The 17054-nt window shown below is 48.0% G+C and overlaps 1 protein-coding gene across 1 annotated transcript in view; it reads right to left on the bottom strand.

Annotated features, from left to right (window-relative positions):
- LOC130377672 (partitioning defective 3 homolog) overlaps positions 1–17054 on the bottom strand; it is a 271523-nt gene that overhangs the window by 101413 nt on the left and 153056 nt on the right. Inside the window, exons 6-7 of the mRNA XM_056584828.1 lie at positions 2050–2168; positions 972–1055 (exon numbers count right to left, since the gene is read on the bottom strand). Coding sequence (XP_056440803.1) covers positions 972–1055; positions 2050–2168 — 203 coding nt within the window. The remainder of the gene's footprint in view (positions 1–971; positions 1056–2049; positions 2169–17054) is intronic.

The following is a 17054-nucleotide window of genomic DNA, read 5'->3' as shown; positions in this document are numbered from 1 at the left end:
GCTGCCCTCGTGTTCTCTTGTCATCACGGTTCGGCCGTTAGAAAATAAAGGGAAAAGAAAGAGAGAGGAGAAATAGAAGGACTGCGGAGGGTGTGAGTCATCCGTGTCCTCTGGACCCCGGCCGGGGGGGGGGGGGGCGAGAGCGAATACCGTTTAAAACCGCAATGAGACGACAAAAAGGGGTTGGTCCCCAGTCCAGAGCAGTAAGCACATTTTTGTGAAGCTATTGACCATGAAGGAGTTCCAATAGCTGGGGTTGGAAGAGGGCTGCAGTCCAGGGCTGACTGGAGGTTCAATAAGTGCCAGAGTTTGGGCAGTAGAGTCCCCCACGAAAATGTGATTAAAGGGGGATGTGAGAGGACGAAAAAGAATCAGAGGACGAGAGAATCAGAGCCAGTGAATATGGCTGCCTTAGGCTAGGCTTCTGAGGATGGGCCATGGAAAGAGCTGGCAAAAAAGTGAAAAAGAGGAAGAGATAGAGAGAGACAGAGACAGAGAGAGAGAGAGAGAATATAGAAACAAATAGAACAGAAAAACAACAGGGAAAGTATCTCGGCTTAGTGGGTTTGTGGGAAAGGATGCATGGGACGTAGTACAGCAGTGAGACCGACCAGCTCCCATGGCCACGAGCAGGGAAACTTGATTTATATTATTCTATATTGCACATTGTCCTACCGCAAGAAATGACTCATATTGCAGGCTCTGCATTCACAAACACAATAAGAAAAATCAACAGAAAAAACAGGGTACACCTTTGTAGTGGCTTTCGCTTGAGGCTTTCGGAGAGAAAGAATATGCAGCGGCACATACACTTTCTCAAGCCAAACTCAATTGGATCTAACAACAACCAAAACAAAAATCTCAGACTTTCTGCTATTGTCAAACGAGGTCATCGTCATCCTCCCTTTTCTCTCTCTGCGTTATTAGTCCTACCCTTGCTTACGACGTATGATGGGACTGACGTGCGTTACCTGATGTCCACAGAGCTGAGTGCCACCACGTGGATCCCCAGGGGCCCTCCTTCGTTGCCCACCTCCACCGGCTTCAGCATCGCACTGCGGTGATGGAGCGGTGCCACGGGTGGGGGTGGGTGGTGAGCGGCAGGAGGGGGGGGGGGGGGGGGGCGACAACAAAGACAGGAGAGAGGGGTGGACAGGGGTGAGATTGCATAAATGCATGAGAAAACATATTAAGTATTAGAGGGGGAGGCGTACACGGGCATCGTGACCCCACAACATAAGGGACCAAATTGTTTGGGTCTGTGTTAGAGCTTCCCCCCCCTCCATCCAGTCCTGTTCGGGTTCCATTTAAACACCGTCATCCATTATAGCAGTCAGGCTTGCTGACCCCCCGGGGGTCGATGAAGGGCCCCCCGAACTGAGGCTCCAATTAAGTGATTAAGATCAGAACGTGACAGTTAAGGAGGAGGGATTAATTGAAAGATGTGTGCGGAGGGAGGGGACTCATTTGTTTAGATTACAGATGTGACCGGGCAAAGGGAGACAGCTGGAGATCAAAACGGAGGTGTGTGTGTGTGTGTGTGTGTGTGTGTGTGTGTGTGTGTGTGTGTGTGTGTGTGTGTGTGTGTGTGTGTGTTGTGTGGTGTGTGTGTGTGTGTGTGTGTTTGATGGTAAAGGTTCCTCGTTAGAGCTATATATGATGACATTTCTTACTGTGTGTGTGATTCTATTTGTATGTACATGCATTTGTGTGTGTGTGTGTTTGTGTAATTGAAGGCAAAGGTTTCTCGTTTGGGATAAACGTAATGCCATCGCTAAGTGTGTGTGTGTGTGTGTGTGTGTGTGTGTGTGTGTGTGTGTGTGTGTGTGTGTGTGTGTGTGTGTGTGTGTGTGTGTGTGTGTGTGTGTGTGTGTGTGTGTGTGTGTGTGTGTGTGTGTGCCTGTGTATCTGTTAACGTGGTACCTCAAAGGCCTCACAGTGTAAACTAGTGGATTAAAGTATCTAATTTGCATCCCCCTGACTGGGTAAAGACTTGGCGCTCAGTGACATCAGTTGGCTGACAGTTGGAGAGCTGTCAGGGCGACTCACTCTAAACCCAACATGGCGGCGTGTTCCAGCGACGAGTCCGCCCTTCCCCACGGCTCTATCCGTCCATTCCTCCCCTCGTCCTTCCTCATGTGCTCCACTTCCCCTTCCTCGTCCTCTTCCTGTAGAGAAAGGGAGAGAAAGAAGAACAATGAAAGAAATGACAGAAATGAGGAACAAAATACAATCTTTTTATATTAGCGTTGGAGAGACAGTGGAGAGGACTGAACAACATCCATGTCTGGATCATCTCTTCTGCTCACCGTCTTTATTTTGCATCTATCTCAAATGGCTTTCAATCCAATCCCCTTCCGGGCAGAGCAATGGCCGCCACGATTTGACACCCGACGGGGCTTTTGGCAATAGAAAGACTCTGGACAGAGGCAGTAGCTCTCAATGGCCAGCAGCCCAGCCGTGACATCCCTAGCCCCAGGCATGCCTTGACCGCCGCCACCTCCCCTCAGCCATCCCAGGGTCCACCACATGTCCACCACCCCGTCACAATCGATGCCTTGTGGTCTATCCGTAGGGGCTGGCGTGGGCCCCGGCCGGTCTGAGGGGTGATGCGATTGGAGGACATTAGGGTTTAATCAGCCGCCAAGCCCAGGGGCTGGTTGGATGGCTGCGGCCTTGATCATCATGCCAACGGACCCCTCAAACTCAAAAGCACATTTGGACGAGAGCCAACGGAATCTCTCTCTCCCTCTCCCTCTCTCTCTCTCTCTCTCTCGCTTTTCTCTGCTGGGATTCATGTGTGGTTGTGTATTATGACCCTCGACCAATCTTTGTGTCGCGCTTTGTGCAGAGTACAATGGAGGCGTTTTCCAACACTAGATTTGCCTAAAAGTCAACATCTGGTGAAGACATCCTTGTGAATTGTCATCTCCTGCAGTTGCACAAAAGTTGAGCCAAAAAATGTCGGGGCAGCTGAGGATCAGTCTTTTAGAGAGGCCAGGTCATGGTTGACCTTACACTTACATTGTAAAAAGCACTTTGCGTCTTTAGCTTTTTTTTTTAGGGTCAGCCACACGATGTTAGATAGCAAAGTGCTAAGAGTTTATGCCAGTGCGTGTTTTTGTGTGGGTCACACCATGTATCGGTGATACACTTCAGCCCCTCAAATACAAAATAAAAGTCGGATGCAAGGCTTTATTTTGCATCCGACACTTCAGCTATTACCATGCCAACCAACCTCACTCCTCACCTTCATTCCTCTCCGTCCCTGCTGTTCCCTCCGTCTCTGTTGAATGTCAAGAGCAACCAAATATATCTACCAACTCAAATGCATTAATTTATCTCTGAAATTCAGGGGCGCCACGTCAAGCTGGTGTTGAGCTTAACCCCGGAGCCTACCCCCCCCTATTTGCATTCATGAGGAGAGATGGAGAGGGGATGTTCAACGACTTCATCTTCAATTGGGAATGCTGATGACTTCCAGTGGTGGGGGGGGCCCCATCATGGGTTAAACCCCGCCCAAACCCAACCCTGTCTCATCCATCTCACCCCAGACATGCATCATCCCCTCAACAAGAGCAGCGCCACTATAAATAGCCACATCCATCAACTGTCAGACACTTCAGGTGCAACCCCCCTTCCCCCGCCCCCTCAACCCTCCCCCCCGTCTGCTTTTAATTGAACTTATGCATGGAATGAAATAGAAAGCCTGTGTTTTTTGTGTGTGTGTGTGTGTGTGTGTGTGTGTGTGTGTGTGTGTGTGTGTGTGTGTGTGTGTGTGTGTGTGTGTGTGTGTGTGTGTGTGTGTGTATTCTCTCGGGGATACCCTTATATACAGCCCACCTCCCATCTTCCTCCTAGATAGGTAGCTTCACTTCACGCGGTACGCTAAGTCTCCAAGGGAGTGGTGCTGGCGTCCCGAGGGAGACTGTACACAAAGACAACCTCCAGGGAGAGGCAGCCCTATGGCAGCCCGCTCGTGTGGAGCCTATGGCTTTGTGTCCGCCTCGTGAATAAACACAGGAGAATAAACAACAATCCAATCAGTGTCAATTGACACTGGGGTTCGCGAGTGACGCTGCGATGCGTGGCGCAAGACGCGCCGACGTGTGTAATTGAAAGCAAATGCAGGTGTTTGATCCGTTCATTAACCAATAAGCAGGTCGTGTGGGTCAGGCGCGTGACCGTTATCTGTGTAGCGCGTGCGTGTGTGCGTGTTTGCGTTAATTTGTCACTGTAGAAGACAAGCCAAACATGGAAGATAAGCTAGGTAAGCCTGTGCTGCTACCACACTAGCTCACTGATTCCTGTTTGGCCTCCTGAAACTATCGCAAAGAATTGTACTCAAATCTGGACAACTTTGACTGTTTAGTTGCCACAGTGGTTGTATGCAGTCATAGAGAATGTGGCATAATTGTGTTTGGCCAAAGAAGGGACTTTTCTTTGCAACTATCCACAAATTGAATATTTCCAAAAGGAGCCGCAATCAAATTTTTTTACATGGTAAACAAAGGAACCGTATGGGGAAACGACAGACAGAACCTCGAACCACCCATTTGCAAGACAAGACACAAACACAGTATGCATGCAGAACGGTGACCCTTAATTTGGTAATTATGCGGATAGACGCCTCCTCGCCATGGTGACCAAATTGGCTTGATTGGTGTTTCTGCTCTCCGCCAAGGGTGGAAGAAGAGAAAGGCCAAGCGTCTCGTCTCTTCTTTTCTATATGCCGCCTGCATGCCCTCCCCCCTGTTGCCTTCTCTACTGGCTGTGGCCCTACCGAGTTTTTAAATACACACACACACACACACACACACACACACCCTAAAACACAGGCTTTCTATTTCATTCCCCGCTCCTGTGAAAGCCTTGTCAACCCATTGATCCCCATGGCTCTCCTTACAGTCTCTCCATCATTCAGACTCTTCTTCTCTTGCTCTTTTCTCTTGTTATTCACCTCCCCCCGCCCCGCCCACTCCTCCTCTCAGTGCTTTTAGCACCCTGTTGCTCCCTTGGAAACCAGTGAAGTGGCGGAAGCCTCACATTCACTTTCATACACTCTTTTCTTCCTCTCGCCCTCCATTTATATTTCTCTTCATCTGAATTGTTTTTAGTTTGTCCTCATCTATTCCCGTCCATGGAAGGCCCATGTAGGTTCAGAACCTCTCGGTATTAATGGACGGGTAGGAAGCTGTTTCCAGGGGCAGCCACAGCATGACACCGCCGACCATAGTGCGATGCAGTTCTAACGACCATACCTCGGTTGATCGTCCAACAGCAGAGCGATGGGAATACAAAGGGTGTGCTCTTGCGTTTTAGTGTCCTGTGTATCGATGTTAGTCTTGGTCACTAAGTGCCAATGTTAAGGAAGTGTAAGTGTTGAGTAATTGCAACTGTTAGGTGAGTGGAAGTGAAGGACCGGCTAGATGAAGATAGCGGGTAAAGAGGGGTTGGTGGTGGGAGGTGGGTGGTGAGGGGGAGGGGGTGAGAGTGGGAGGGGGGGAGAGGGGGTTGGTAGTGGTAGATAGTGGTAGGCCACGCTTGGAGAGACCTGTAAAGTGCAGAGTCTTGTTTCTCTCAGAGCCGATGGTGGGGGAGGGGGGCTGGGTTGGGGGGGGGTGGATGATGCTGAGGACAAGGGGGAAAGAGAGAAGTGAAATGGGAGGGCGGGAGGGACAGAGAGAGAGAAAGAAAAGAGACCAGGTCAGAGAGAGAGACTTGCATGAATGACACATGAAGGTACGACTACATATATCACATTGATCAATTCTCTCTCTCTCTCTCTCTCTCTCTCTCTCTCTCTCTCTCTCTCTCCAAACACACACACACACACACACACACACATATACACACCACATAAATATACATAATGGTGTTTGCTGAGGAGCTGTCAGTCTTCATCAGTCATCAGTTTCCTTACGGACATCTACTGTCTGTCCGTGTATGTGTGCATGTGTGCGTTTGTATCCACGTGCGTGCATGCGTGTGGGCGTAAGATTGTATGTGCATATGTGTTTGTGTGTGTGTATGCGTGAGTGTGTGAATGTCTATGTGTTCGTCACAAATTAATATCAGGGATTGGACGTAGGTGTGTTTGAAATAAATATGAGAGAGTGGAGGCAGTCTGAGTGTTTGTGTGCCTGCGTGTGCGCGATTGTGTGTGTGTGTGTGTGTGAGTGTGTGTTGGTGTGTGCTTGAGTGTGTGTGCATGTCTGTGTGTGCGTCGCAAATTAATATTAGCGATTGGAAAGGGTGTGTCTCTACATGGGTGTGTTTGAAATAAATATGAGGGAGTGGAGACAGTCTCCGAGTTTGTGTGTGTGCGTGTGCGTGTGCGTGTGCGTGTGCGTGTGTCGCACCATTAGCCTTTGGCGAATACCAGTCAACAGAAGGGAGGGTGAAGGAACCCCCCCCCCCCCCCCGCCCCCCGTGTCCCTTGTGTCACAGTCGAGGTCTTAACAAGGGCAAGTTCAAAGGTCACGGAGGGTGTGTTGGCGGGTGGGTGGAGGATTTTCGCCCAGACCCCCACCCTTCCCCGCCCCTCCTGTTCACAGCACCTCAGCAGAGGCAGGGACCACATCTGTGTGACAGCTTAATGCATAGAGCATGCCTCCCTGTCAGAGCGTGTCACCCACTTCCTCCACAAAGAGCGCTCTGTGTGCCGAGCGTAACAATGGGAGCCCTAAGAGCAGGATACGGCAGGGGCCAAAAATGGCCGATCTAAAACGAAAACACTGCGCAAAACACAAAAGGAAACCGGCAATTTAGCTGGGGGCATTTTTACAAAAATGCCTGTTGAAATATTTACAAAAGACTGCGCGGCCCGCCCAACCTTCCCTGAGCAGTCTAGCTCGTATGAGGAGGTATTTGTGCACGTTGACCTACGCCCCTTATGGAAACGCCAAACGGGCCAAGGGTAACACAAGGCCCCTCCGTGGGAAACAGGGTTGTTTTTTTCTTTCCTCCGAGACGCTAAGGTAGGTGTTAGGGAAACACCGGAGACCCAGATGACTTTCCACTTTCGTTGTCGAAATCAAGGCGCAATGATTGTAGCGTCCATTAGTGGGAGTCAACACGTTTAGTCTAGACGTGGCCGTACAGACGGAGGTGAGAATGGCCTTTTGTGCTCGAACTGGAATCCAACAGTCCAACACGGCAGTCTGGAATTCAGGGTCAAAGCCACTTTCTAAGCTTTGAGATCCATGGTCCACAACAACCAAATGTACAGTTTTCCAACTCTATTTCAGATAACTTGTGTTATGTTGAAATCTAAAGCTCTTAAAACATTAAGAGTATGTTATCTGCCCTTTTATAGATTTTTTTACCCAGTTAGCTTTAAAGCCATGGTTAGGTCCTGAGCAAAACATTGCCTGTGGACCTTTTTTTTCGGATGACCTGTGAAAGCATATATAGGGTCAAATTTGACAAAACACTGATTCATTCTTTTTAGTCACAAAAGACCCTCTATCCCTGATATTCTACTCCTCTGGCCCAACTGCCATTTCAACCGAATTAGGCTTGAACATGGCCGCCATGATTCGATTGGGCATGGCTGTCGGGGCATGACCTCCGCAAGCAATGCCCCTTACTCCTTGTACTGGTTTCTAACCCAAACCCTTTGTTTGCCCCCCGCCCCACTGAGACGTCTGCATTAAGTCAGCCCGTACTTCAACCTAACTGTGAGTTATGAGACACTTATTTACATTTATGTGAGATGGGGAGCAGAGGGAAAAAGGCTGAACGCGGGGTTAACCAAGTTAGTGGATAATGAGTGGGTCATAATGACCTGGCTTACGTCACAATCCCGCCCCCTCAAAACCCCGTTTACCCCCCAAATGACACTCTTGATGGCACGTTTTGGTTTGAGACGCTGGAGCAATTTGACATTGATACTCTGTTGAGATGGCCACACAAAGGGGAAGGCCACTGCCTGCTTGCCCCTCCCGAAAACAGTCAGCATGGGTCTAGCATCTAAAATGTTACATACTGTAGCTCAGGTGATTCGGTCAGCCTGGTATCCATTATCCACTTTGCGCCTAACTGCAAATGCGGTAGGAATAATATTTTTCTCCATTGACACCCTGCATTGTTCTCTCAGTAAAGGCTAGTTGTTGTTTTTTTAATTAACTTTATTTTTCTTTAGAAATAGGACGAAAGTCCTCACTAGATTTTTCTGTTAGCAAATACATTTGAATAAAAATCAACAAGGAGTATGAAAGGTTCACAACAGAGGAGAAACATTAACAAAAACGTTGGAATATATTTTTTCCAGGAATTTCGGCATTGGCCCTTGTGTTAGAAAATAATATTCCTAGGCCATTCATCGACTCTCTACTTGTATACACAATAGATCCTGAATGTGTCAAAGTGAATACGGAAAAGCTAGTTGATCTTCAGCTGCTGAGGTTATGTTCAGCTTCACAATCAGACGAGTTGGCTTGTTAGTAATCTGCACTTTAAATTTCTACACATGAACAACAAAGATTGAATTCCATCTGTGATATCAACCTTTTGTCCTTCTGTCTCTCACTTTGGTGTGGCACGTCTCTGTTGCAGGTGTGAGTGAGAGAGAGAGAAAATCGTGTGAAAGAGGGGGTGAGACATGATAAGTGGGTTGGATGCAGCCAGTTCAAAGGCTAGGTGTACCGTGTGCTATTCCTATTTGCTGGAGCAAAATTATACTTGCAAGGTGCAACTTCCCAAAGAGTTGAGTTCCTTCTTATTTTTTGTTATGTTGCAAAACTATTAATAATAATACTGCAAACATATTGAATAAAAAATCTCTAAGTCTTTGAAGAAGAAAATTGGGGCGAGAAAGAAGACGAAGCGGATGAAGAACGCAATCCGCTAATACATTGCACCTGCACTCGGATTTCACGAGCGAGCCAGGGAGTTGGCAGAGTCCCCCTGCAGCGCTGTGATAACAGAACGGTCAATATAGTGAAGCCTTGGGAGGCCCACATATAACCCCTCCTCCCCACCTCTGTTAATCAACAAAGTTGCTCAGCCTCTGAGTCTGTCCCTTTTCCCCGCGTTTCAGGACGAGTCTAATGGCTCATAAAAGTTGGAGGTTATGACGTGGATTTACTTGAAGCCCAATTTGGTAAACAAACAGGTTCCTTAATGCTGTTAAGTTAATTAGATCAGGGACGTGGTCGAGGCTGCGTTTCTCTCTGCGAGGACGCTAGGGGACAGGAGAGTGTGCAGACTGACATTTAGAAACGGAAAGAAAAAAAAACAGATGGAAATGTCACTCTTTCTCTCTCTCTTTCACAGCCTCACACACCAACGCTGCCCTCTTAATTTTCTCATTATTTTCTTTCTTTCCGCCCGTCAGCTCAAACACTGATGTGTGTGTGTGTGTGTGTGTGTGTGTGTGTGTGTGTGTGTGTGTGTGTGTGTGTGTGTGTGTGTGTGTGTGGATACATCAGCTCCCAGTGCCTGTTTCATATCAGGGCTGAGCTGATCTATCAATGACACAGCTGCCTTTCGTCTGCCCACTGTATCGTTAAATTGCACTTTAATTAAATTACGGCCGGCTAATTATGAGGGCCTAAATCAATCAGCTGGTCAATAGCAGAAGCCCAAAGCGGACGGAGAGCCCAGACCAGGACTTTATCCAAACCCCCCACCCCTAACCCATCAATAACGGGTCCAACGAGGGAGGCCGTCGCCCCGGGAGGAAGGAGGAGGTTCAACGGGTTGGGGACCATTGCGGAATCCAGTTAGCCAGCAGTGATACCCCCACTGAGACCCATCCACAGCGCTGGGCACACTGCGCACATCTAGGGATAACATTGTTAAGGAATGTCTCACAGAGACATCGAGATAGAGCAGCTCAAGCAGCATTACGTTAGCATTAGCTAACTTCAAAGTAGCCTCAGGAAATTGTATTAGAAAGAGGATGTAAAGAGAGACTTGGCGGAAGCTTTGAGAGCACCTGTCTGGGTTTAGATGTGGAGGATCTTGGCGGATAATCTTGGGGCTTGGTGGTGTTTTTAGTGGCTGGGAGTGAAGGTTTTGAGGGTAAAGGTGGGATAGGGGTTTATGTTGGTGGAGGTGACGGAATGGTTGTTGGGGGTAGAAGTTTTGAGTTGAGGGTGGAGGTTTAGCTCGATGGGGTTGAGGTTTTGGTGGCTGCAGGTGGAGGTTTTGTCGGGTGAGGATGGAGGTTCACAGCAGGGAGCGGTTGAGGTTTTGGTGGTTGGAGTAGGAGGTTTGTGGGGGTGGGGCTGGAGGTTTAGCTGGGTGGGGTTGAGGCTTTGGTGGATGGAGGTGTGGGTTTTGGTGTTGCCTCATTTGGCTTTGCAAGGTGGTGGTATGGGTTTGACGGTTTTACTGGGTGTGGGTTTTGGTGGGCGGGGGTCTGGGTCTTGCTGGGTAGGGGGTTTGCAGGTGGGGTTTTCAAGGATGTGGGTGCTTCGTGGCAGCCCTCCATCCTGGGTCTTTAACCGTGCGTTACAAGAGCACCCATGGAACTTTCCACATATTAATCATCGTTTTGAGCTTATTAAGTGGGAGGACAGTCTGCTTTCCATGGCTCCCAACGTTCAATCCATCTTTCAAACTGTGAAGGTCACTGAGCGAGTGTTAAACACCCCTCCCTGCCAAAATTATAGCCTGCATATCAATGAGAGGGAGCGGTATTGTAAATTCAAATTGTAAATTAGCCTTTTGATATTTTTACGTTACTGTTGGGAATTCTCAGTGGCTTCTCTGGAAAATGAAAGAGTGAGAATCTCATTATTTTTGAGCAGCGAAAGAGAAATACCGTCTCTCTCTCTTGATGCAGGTTGTGGCCAGAATACAAACGTTTGACTGCAGGAAGAGGAATGAAATAGTAAATGATCTTTTACCTCTAAAAAGTTAGCTGCTAATCAATTTCAAAGCAGTCATTACATATTTCTCTGACATAATCTGATTGCCTTTGCTTAATTTGACAAAGCAAACCAAATACTTGTCTGTTGTGTGACAAAAACCCAGATCAGTAGTATTACTTTTATTACAATTAAATGACAAAAAATAAAAAACCTTGCACTGATTTCTAACCTTTAGGTGTCAGCAGAATCCACAAATGTGCAGATACGTCTTCCACAGAGAAAAAAAACATTGTACAGTTCTAGAGAGGTTGGAAAGGGGGCTTGGGGGGAGCAGGGTTCAGGTGGGGGCAGGGGTACAGTGGACAGGGCATGGACCAGCAATGACTGCATTTTAGTTGGTCATTAAGGGGAGATGAGATTCAGACCAGAGGGGTGGGCTGTCGCTGCGCCTCGTCCCTTATACCCAGGGTTAACTGAAGAAGACGCAGAGGGTTGGTTGGGTGTGTGTGTGTGTGTGTCTGCGTGTGCGTGTGCTTTGCAGCCCAGAGTGCAACCAGGATTAGACAAAGAGACGATAATGCGATCAAAGGCCTGCTATGTTTCAAAACTGAGATGATATATATTTTTTAACTCAAAGATATGATAAGCAGGCCTGGTGTGATTTCACGTCTCATCCGAGGTCTGAAGAATAGATCACTCACAGCTTATCAAAGGTGTAATGAGAACAAGACAGATGGACCGCTTCTAAACTGTGAGATAGGCAGACAACACAGTAGTGTGACTGGTCTCACACACAGGCACACACTCACACACAGGCATTAACACACACACACACACACACACACCACACCCACACACACACACCCACACACACACACACACACACACACACACACACACACACAAACGCATGCATTTACACACACATATATGCATTTACACAGAAACACAGAAACACGCACATGCATTAACACACACACACACACACACACACACACACACACACACACACACACACATATATGCACGACAAGGAAACACACATGCACACACGTGTAGATATTTAGCGTGGGGACAGTGTTAGTCACGTGCACACACAAATGCCTTCATGCCTTCACATTATGTCTAATGGCCAACCTAACATATGCACCCACATATTGTGCACCCAACCCTATACATACACCCAATCGTTCCCTTCCCACACACACACACTGACAGAGTGGTGTCCTACTATAGATATCAATGTCTTTGCGGTTATTTCCATCATAATAACACTCCAGTAAATACCCCGGTGCCATCTCTCCACACACACACACACACACACACACACACACACACACACACACACACACACACACACACACACACACACACACACACACACACACACACACACACACACACACACGATCCACTCCACTGTTATCTAAATGGTAGAGCACCCAGCGTGGATCCGGTACCTTGGAAATAGCGTGGTGGGTAACACCATTGCTCCTTTGTGATAGGACCCTCCAGGGGTGCTATTCAACCCCCCCCCCCCCCTTCCCCCCCACATACACCTAGACCGAGCAGGGGGAGAAGATAAAGAATATACCGGTTGGAAAGGGGACCCAACCACATTCAATAGCGCTCCTCTTGGCGCGGATGAGACCATTACAGCTCTTTGGGCCGTTCCATAGTCAATGTCTGCCCAAGTCGCCGCGGGGGCTAAAGCACTTTGCAGCAGGATTGTATGCATTTGAAAGGGTCACCTTTGAATAGACAGCACACTTAGAGATGGGTGTTATGGCACGTGGTATTAGCCCACTGCTTACTGGTCGGCTTGAGGACGGGCACTGTGGCTAACCTCTGGCTGGTGGAGGAAGACATTGAGCAAGGTATCTCGTCAAGTATTCTCGTCGAGTATTGTCATTCAGTGAGAACGTAGGTAGCAAAAAATATTTATTTATTTAGCAGGTTATTGAAATATGTACAATAATGATAAGCATTAAATACTTCTACCTCTACAAATGTTCTTCCTTGTTTTCTTCTATTAGACATAAGCAAGCTATTTAGAGAACATGACAATTTCCAAAAATAAAAGAACACCATGCATGTTGTGCTCAGTGGAAGCGGGGTGCATATTTCCAGGAATCAGAGAAAGTGCTGGGTACCATTAAGTCAACCACCCCCCCCCCCCCACCCTTTCCTTTCTGACGTTTTCCCTCCCTTCAAAGCGTGGACGTCCCCAAACAGGTCTAAAAGTTAAAAGCTGACCTCGCTGTTTTACAGCTGCACCCAGCTGTGACCACTTCTGTTTGACGAGCCATGCAAATATAATGGAGGGGGGGGTCACCATTGGCAGAGATGGGGGTGTACTCTTGGCCTGCCCCCCCCTTCAGATATTTACATTCGACCGGGGCCCTATTATACCTTTCTGACTGCAACTTAAAAGCATTGGGCGACCTAATGGGGCCAATAAACCATAAGTAGAGCCCATTTTGGGGCCGCTGCTGGTTCTGCCAGAGTGGACTCATTTGGGGTTCTCCACGGAGAGTGGGACAGTGCAAGTGAGAGAGAGAGAGCGAGAGAGTGATAGTAATGAAATAAATAGCACTGAATTGCTTACCCACTGAGGGGGAATCAAATACTGTATGTCACAGGAAGTCAATCTTGTGCTTCTGTGGTGAGCAGGATGAACCAAAGAAGAGCCTACTTTCGCCTGATTGCAGTTGCAGCCATAAAAGCGTCAGACATAAAGCTTATTTTTATTTATTTTGCTACTTGATTATTCCTCTCCTTATCAGCCCACCTATTCTGCACATTTAGTCACGATCTCTTCCCCCTCGCCGCGTTTGATTGCCTAATTACAATTCAGGTGTTGACAAGCGATAGCCATGAGATAAAATCAGTGACATACTGGAACGGCCTCGAATCCACACACACACACACACACACACACACACACACACACACACACACACACACACACACACACACACCACACACACACACACACACACACACACACACACACACACACACACACAAATGCCCGCGCACACTCACACACACACACACACACACGCAGCTGCTTTTCTCGATGCCCGGAGATGTGTTAAATGTGTGTCCAGACTGTATCAGGAGTCTTGTTTGGGGCATAGCTAATTCCTCTCAGCGTGTCGGCAGGACAAAACGTGCCCGAGCAACATGCATGTGCATTTACAAAAAAAACAACAGTCGAACCGGTGAAACCTCTGCAGCGACCACCACCACCACCGTCGCCACCACCACTACCACCGTCATGCTTTGTATCGCAAAGGAGAGTCTATTACAGCCTCGAATATGACGCAAACACAGAAGTGTCTTCTACCCAGTGAAAAACTGCGGTTCAATTAGAGCTTGGTTCTGTCCCGGTCCTCTGCCGCGCGCACTCGCCACAGACGCCACCCGTTGGCACCCTGCAGGGAATCCTTTCTCCCGATTCCCAGAAGTCATTACTGTCTTGGTCTAAGGTGCCCCTGCTCCCTGTGATTTGTGGGTAATGAGCTGGCACCCCCTGCCCGTGTTCAATTATTCTCATTGGGAAAGTGATTTCTCACTCGGCAGAGCGAATCGGGGAGGGCACGCGCTGACTCTAATCGGGAATTAACACGTTCGCCACCGGGGCGGCCGCATGGCGGGGAGATGTCTCCCCGACACAGCGGATGGTATATGGGCTGCTGCTAAGGGGGCGAGGAACGATAGAGATGGGTCCAGAGATATATAGAGAGACACAGCCGGAGATGGAGATGAAGGAGAATCCATTGAGTGGAATGGAAACGGCCACTCACTGGATCATTACATCTTCATCACCAAGAGTGAAAAAAAAAAGAAAAACTAAACACAAAACTCTTTGTCTATCTTTGTGATGGATCGTGCTGTTGAGAAAATGTAATCTTCAAGGTATCTGTTTATGAGTTTACGCAACAGTATTGAGTGAAAATAAATTCCAACAGTGTACCAAAAATAAACCATGGCTGCCTGTTCCGCGGTTCAAACCCGATAAGAGAGGGAACAGGTCAATGGCTTCTGTCGACAACAACCTTCAAACTTTGCGCTGTTGGAACAAAACAAAGAACAAGGAAGTTCAAAGAGGACAAGAAAAGTTACGAGAGGAGGAAAATAAACAAGACACACTTCCACACCAGGCAATCAATAACTAAATAAATAGAACGCTTACAATACTTAGTACTTTAATTAACCATGAATAAACACACGTTAATTCAGTAATAAGCAATTGTATAAATAATTTGCATGGGGGTTAGCGTTAGTGGGTAATCCATTAAATCATGTATGCATTAATACGTTAACATGAACACCATAACCGAAGAGAACATGAAACATGCATAACATTAGCATTCAACTGCTTGACAATCTAACCAGACCATTAGTTAACATAATGAACTGTTGGTTAATTGATAGTTAATGGGTATTACGGCGTTTCCCTATGTTAATGAAAGGTGAATGAATGTACCCTTATTGTAAACTATCACCATGAAATCATAGTTTGTTGTATGTGCATCCTGGTTCCCTAGCCAGAGGCCTGCTCAGAGCAGTGGCTTCCTCGGTGGGTGTGTAACCGTGTGTATGTGCTTGGCATTAAGTGGAGCAAGTTGTTTTTCAATTGTTAGACATTTATCGCTGCAATTCAAATTTGGATCCACACTCAGGTGCTGTCTCTGTGCGTGCGTGCGTGCGTGTGCGCGTGTGTGTGTGTGCGTGTGTCTGGGTGTCTGGGTGTCTTTGTGTCTGGGTGTGAAGGTGAAAGGAGTTTCTTTCTGAATGTTAACATCTTGGAAAAAAACTAAGAAAACAACAAAACGAACAATGGTGGAAATTGTTCATCTCTTCTATTCTCGTCGCCTTAATATAGAGGTACTCTCTCTCTCCCTCTCTCTCCTTCAACCCCCTCCCTCTACCCCCCTCTCTCACACAAAAAGTTTAAATTCGACTTATCCAGGAGTGCTTTTTCCTGCTGACAAAGATGTCAAGATAATAATGAGATGTTAAACAGCGCAATTTTCATAATTACTAATTATCATCCATTATCCCCACTGGGGAAATGAACTACCTCAAGTGGTTGGCTAATAAACTCACCGTGTGTGTGTGTGTGTGTGTGTGTGTGTGTGTGTGTGTGTGTGTGTGTGTGTGTGTGTGTGTGTGTGTGTGTGTGTGTGTGTGTGTGTGTGTGTGTGTGTGTGCATGGGTATGTATGTGATGAACAAAGCATTTACTACCTAAAAAAAACACAATTCAAATGCAAAATGCATTAACCGACACCACCGGCAACCTACAGACACACAAAGACACAAAGACACACACACACACACACACACACACACACACACACACACACACCCACACACACACACACACACACACACACACACACACACACACACACCTCCTTCAGGTACATGGTACCCATATATCTGCATCTCTTCTTTATACTTTATACCAACAACAGCCATCCTCCACTGCTCCAGCCCAGCTCAGTCTCCTCTCAGTATCCCTCTCCTCGGGATGTAAATATGGGGCTGTGTGTAGGTCGTCTCGGGGTGGGGTCGTGGCTGTCCATTATCCAGGACTAATGGACTGAGACAGTTCCAGACGGCTGGGCCGTCTTCACTGCGGACCGACAGCAGGGCCTCTGCCACCATCTCCCCACACACCAGGCGGACAGGTGTGGGTCTGCCCAGAAAGCGTGGCTGGATGGATGGGTAGGTAGGTAGGTGGTGGTGGGAGGAGGGACGTTGGGCTTGATTGCTTGATGGATGTATAGGTGCTGGACCCATGGACGGTAAGACAGACAGAGGGACTGACGGACAGAAGGAGGGAGGGAGGCAGGGAGAGGAGGGTGAGGAGAAAAACAAACAGCAGGTGGTTTTGATGAGGACGGATGGAGTGAGGGAAAAAATCGACAGGGTTGCAGGAGACAGATGGGGTTTGGACGAGAGACCCAGACGATCAGATGGGGGAGAACGCAAAGAGAGATTGAGAGACAGGAGGATGGGGGGGGGGGGGGGGGGGGGAGAGAGGAGGAGAGATGACAGATCAGGAGGGAGCAGCACTAAGGAATGTGTAAGTTATGAGGGCGCCAGCGAGGCAGCAGCTGGGCAACAATAACCGGAGCCAAGGTCACAGCCACTGTCCGCCCCGCATGGTTCTCTAGTTCATCGAGGGAAGCAACAATGGAAAGGAGAAGGTAAA

The sequence above is a fragment of the Gadus chalcogrammus genome, chromosome 23, assembly GCF_026213295.1.
Source record: "Gadus chalcogrammus isolate NIFS_2021 chromosome 23, NIFS_Gcha_1.0, whole genome shotgun sequence".
Classification (NCBI taxonomy): domain Eukaryota; kingdom Metazoa; phylum Chordata; class Actinopteri; order Gadiformes; family Gadidae; genus Gadus; species Gadus chalcogrammus.
Note: the sequence above shows the minus strand (reverse complement) of the source record. Positions and strands in the feature narration are given on the sequence as shown.